The 3,865-nt window shown below is 44.9% G+C and overlaps 1 protein-coding gene across 1 annotated transcript; it reads right to left on the minus strand.

The window, feature by feature from the left end:
• Positions 1 to 668: 668 nt before the first annotated feature.
• Positions 669 to 3,005, minus strand: LOC144947789 (nuclear RNA export factor 1-like). The gene is made up of 5 exons (XM_078877143.1): positions 2,699 to 3,005; positions 1,816 to 1,865; positions 1,496 to 1,599; positions 961 to 1,003; positions 669 to 742 (listed from the first exon to the last, which is right to left on the minus strand). The coding sequence occupies exons 1-5, from the start codon at positions 2,917 to 2,919 to the stop codon at positions 669 to 671; spliced, it is 492 nt and encodes a 163-aa protein (XP_078733269.1). The 5' UTR covers positions 2,920 to 3,005.
• Between the last annotated feature and the right edge of the window lie 860 nt (positions 3,006 to 3,865).

Genomic DNA, 3,865 nt, shown 5'->3' on the forward strand with positions numbered 1-3,865 from the left:
TGCTGTACTGCCTTCTGGAAAATCAAGAGTATGCAACCTCGTTAAGGAAGAAGCAAAGGAATGGGAGAGGGAGCAGAGGAAAGGAAAGCAGGAAAGCGCATGTTGTTTGTGTGCGAAAACATGGTGTTTGTTTGTGGCTATGTGTATATGATGTGTCATGTAGCCCGTATACCCAGCCACCGCATGCCTAAACAGCTTTTGTTCGGCTGGATAGAGGGGGCTAAACGGGCGCGGAACGGGCTAGAGAAGAGAGGGAGCAATGTGGTACAAGAGGATGTGGATTTGAGTGGACTTGCGGATGACTGGTACCAGCGGTGTTAAAATCTGCCTCTGTGGAGGAGGCTCGTGAAGAATGCTACTGGGTAGTTGGAGGCAGTCTCCCTCCAAAAAAAATGGGGCAGAGGAGTAACGCTCAAAACAACGAGCAGAGCGCTGGGTGGCTAAATCACAGCAAGTTGGCATAGTAGGGGGCACAGGTGGTGCATTGGCCAGCTATCTCAGTTGACCCGTAGTACCTGGGTCTGTCTCGTGACCTCCTGCCAGTGGGCGTTCGACACTTCACGTGGCCTCAACGTGCACATAGGCTGGCACAAGCGCCGTGGTGACGTGACTGCCACTTAGTGGTGACCAGCGGTTGTTATGATGTGGGGGGTCATGGTGCAAGTGACTCACCTGCCGTCCATGGTTGGCACCAATTGCACCACCCGCCAAAATATCTTCACAGACTCTTGGCAATTCTTGACTGAGGATTGACACGTGGACAAAGGTGCACGGGCGTCAAGAGAAAGCCACTTTATTAGCATAAACCGCATGGCAGGATCAATTAGAATAATGAGGTGGTGCTTATGGCAGGCAGTGCAGAATACACCTGGTGTAGTTAAATGCAATGTCAGTTATGCTGTTGATGATGCTACTGCTGATGACGAAGCTGATGGTGAATGTGACTATGCAAATACTCACTCTCTTTGAAGAAGCCGTGCACGGTGAAGTTGACCTGGGTATCCTGTAAAGTGAGAGTCACAAGTAAACACGACCGCCCACCATTTGTAAGCAACCCAAGAGGTGGAGACTGCAGGGTTGGGGTCTCGGCCAGGGTTAGTGCTGTGGTTAGAGTAAGTGTGAGTCTTGGCTTGTGTTAGTGTCAAAGTTTGAGAGAGAGATGTTGCTAGGGATCATAATGAGATCGAGTGTCAAGGCTCGGGATAATGTATATTTAAGGCCAAGAAGATGGCTTTAATGTCTCTTAAGAGTTACGTTTCATGTAATAATTCACGTTACATATTGGAGCAAGCTAAAGGTGGACATATTTACGTGAACATAAGGGTATCAAAGAATAAGTCAAAATAATTATAGTAAAAACTCTAAGCATAAATTGAGGGCTTGTGCACAGGAAAGATTTGTAACTCAGGCTGCATAAGCTCAGCAATTTGTGTTTAAGCAGAGCCAGCGGCTATGCCAATGAGGGCGTTTTGGTACAAGGCCACAGTTGGCTCACCGTGCCACGGCTGACGGTGGTGGTGAAGGAGGACATATCGTGATGCTTGTGTGTCAGCTCTTTGATGAAGTCCTCCGCCGTCAGCCGCTCGCACTTGAGCTGTGCTGTAGGATGAGGGGGCAGGAGGGCAACAAAACTGTGGTGATGTGCGTGGCGACAGATATGCACATGTTAAACTTCTTTTGCACTGTACGTAGTTCACTGTGCTAATCGGATGTGCGGAGCAAGGAGAAAACTGCATGGCGCACGGTGACAGAATGACATGAGCGGCGACACAGTGACGCGCGGATCTGCAAACATCGCTCGTGACCAACACTCACGTGAATCTTCCGGGGTCGGCTTGTCTGTACCCTCCTCTCCCAGGCTGCTCCTGGAGGTGGAAACGAGATCCGGAGTGTTAGGAAACGGAGTGGCTACACTCGCATCCACAAGTGTGCTTTAATTTCCGTGTTTTTGCAAAGCATTTCTTTCTTCTGGTATCGTTGCGGAAACTGATGATTTAATTCCAATTTTAGAAGCCATTTCATTTCGAAGCATTTAAACCAATCTTCTGATTCGCTGCTTGTGGCTATGTGAAAAAACCTCCGCACGTTTCAGCGCACTTTAAATGGCCTGCTCTTTGATGACGCTATCGAAGTTGTCATTAATGCTTATTGTAGGCGCAGCTTTCTTATACCAAAAAATAAACTACGCCTTAACTTGTGGGAGCAATAAGTCTGACGCATGTTTGAGGTGTCTTAAATCAAACTTTCTTTATATCTTAGTTGCACAAAAACGATAGATTTCTAAAGTTATATCTTCGCTTGTCCATATACGGTATCACGTTGCCGCATGGTCAAAGACTGTCCACTCGCTCCCCACCTGGCTCTTTTCGTAACTTCCCGTTTATACTCTCAGACAGGAAGTGACGTCATGGGTTCAATCAACGGATCGTCGAATCACAGGGGGGTTCTAAACAGTTGGAATATTCCAAATCAAATATGCCCAGTCTCAACAAATGTATGACAGATGTACATCAAATGTATACGCAGAAATGATACATTCACTTTCTGTCTCATGGCTCTTACACTTATAACTGCCTGTACCGATGATAAGCAATGTAACACGGTCTCTCGAGAGCGGTCTGTGGCAAATACCAATTCATCCTTTCATGTGACAGCCTTGCTGGCCAGTTTGTAAGTGTGTGTATGATTGTCAGCTCACTCTGAGGGGGTGTAGATGGTGATGAGTGCATCCTTATAATACTTCTTGAGCAGACCCTTGCGGTCTGCGGTATCATAAAGACCGTAGTACCTGCCAATGCACACGCAACACACTCTAATCCAGTGGCGGCTCCTGCAAAATCTCTCAGGGGGGGCAAATGTTTGGATGATTGATAAGGATAAGGTCCACCCATGCAATGGATAAATTAACAGCTTAAGCATGTAAAGGCAACTTCACTACTTTAATATTAATGAAAAATAAAGTGACTCTTGCAATACATCTCCATGTTTGTTTCTATACTCACTATTGTTACACTGCTTACATCACATTACTCGCTTAATACACTGCTTACTTATACTGAAATTTTGCTCTTCTCTCTTTCAAAGTAGCAAAGTGATCAATTACTCTCTCATTGAAAGCAGGCATGTTCCTGACTAGTTCCCTCTCCATGGAAAGCATAGCCAGTCCATTCAGACGTTCCTGTCCCATTACATTTCTCAGGAATGTCTTGATTCTCTTTAAGGTTGAGAAACACCTCTCAGCTTCAGCAGTTGTCATGGGGGTGGTTATGAGGATGTTCAACAGAGCAACAGTCTCTGAAAAAGTATCCTGGAGGTTGTACTTCAGCAAAACCTGGTACAGCGCCAGTGCACCACAGCAGCCCTTGAATTCTGGACTCTCATAAATGAGAGACAGTTCAGTCTTCAGCTTCGCCTTATTTAACATAGGGTATGCCCTGACAGTGATGTTCAGAGCCTCAACAGGGAATGTATGGCCATGCTGTTGAAACATCTCTCCTTGTAGCAGTGTGACACTTACAAGGTGGTCGGTAAAGGAGAACCTTTCTTTGGTGTGGACCAAGATTGTGTCGCAGACCTGACAAAATACATACATTTATTTTAGTTCTAAAATAAATTATTTATTATAATATAAATATGGAGATACAAGGTTTCCATCCCGACAGCAACAATGTATCAGGAAGAATCCATATTTTATATCTCAATATTTTAAAAAAAAAATTATGCTATTGGTCACCCTTTACATCTGTCAATGTTTCTAGATTTGAGGCTTTCGTGACTGCAATGATTCATATTCTCAGGTTTTTTTCGGTAAAGTCACGTAGGTAAAACATTAAAAGTAATGAAAGTAAAATAAAACAAAACAAAA

Source organism: Lampetra fluviatilis, chromosome 47 (genome assembly GCF_964198595.1).
Source record: "Lampetra fluviatilis chromosome 47, kcLamFluv1.1, whole genome shotgun sequence".
NCBI lineage: Eukaryota > Metazoa > Chordata > Hyperoartia > Petromyzontiformes > Petromyzontidae > Lampetra > Lampetra fluviatilis.

Coding starts and splice junctions, on each gene's coding strand:
- LOC144947789 (XM_078877143.1), bottom strand. CDS start 2,919: ATGCTTAAGCTGTTAATTTATCCATTGCATGGGTGGACCTTATCCTTA. Junction 1,004..1,495: donor CCACCGTCAGCCGTGGCACG/GTGAGCCAACTG, acceptor CTCACTTTACAG/GATACCCAGGTCAACTTCAC. Junction 743..960: donor GCACGGCTTCTTCAAAGAGA/GTGAGTATTTGC, acceptor GTCAATCCTCAG/TCAAGAATTGCCAAGAGTCT.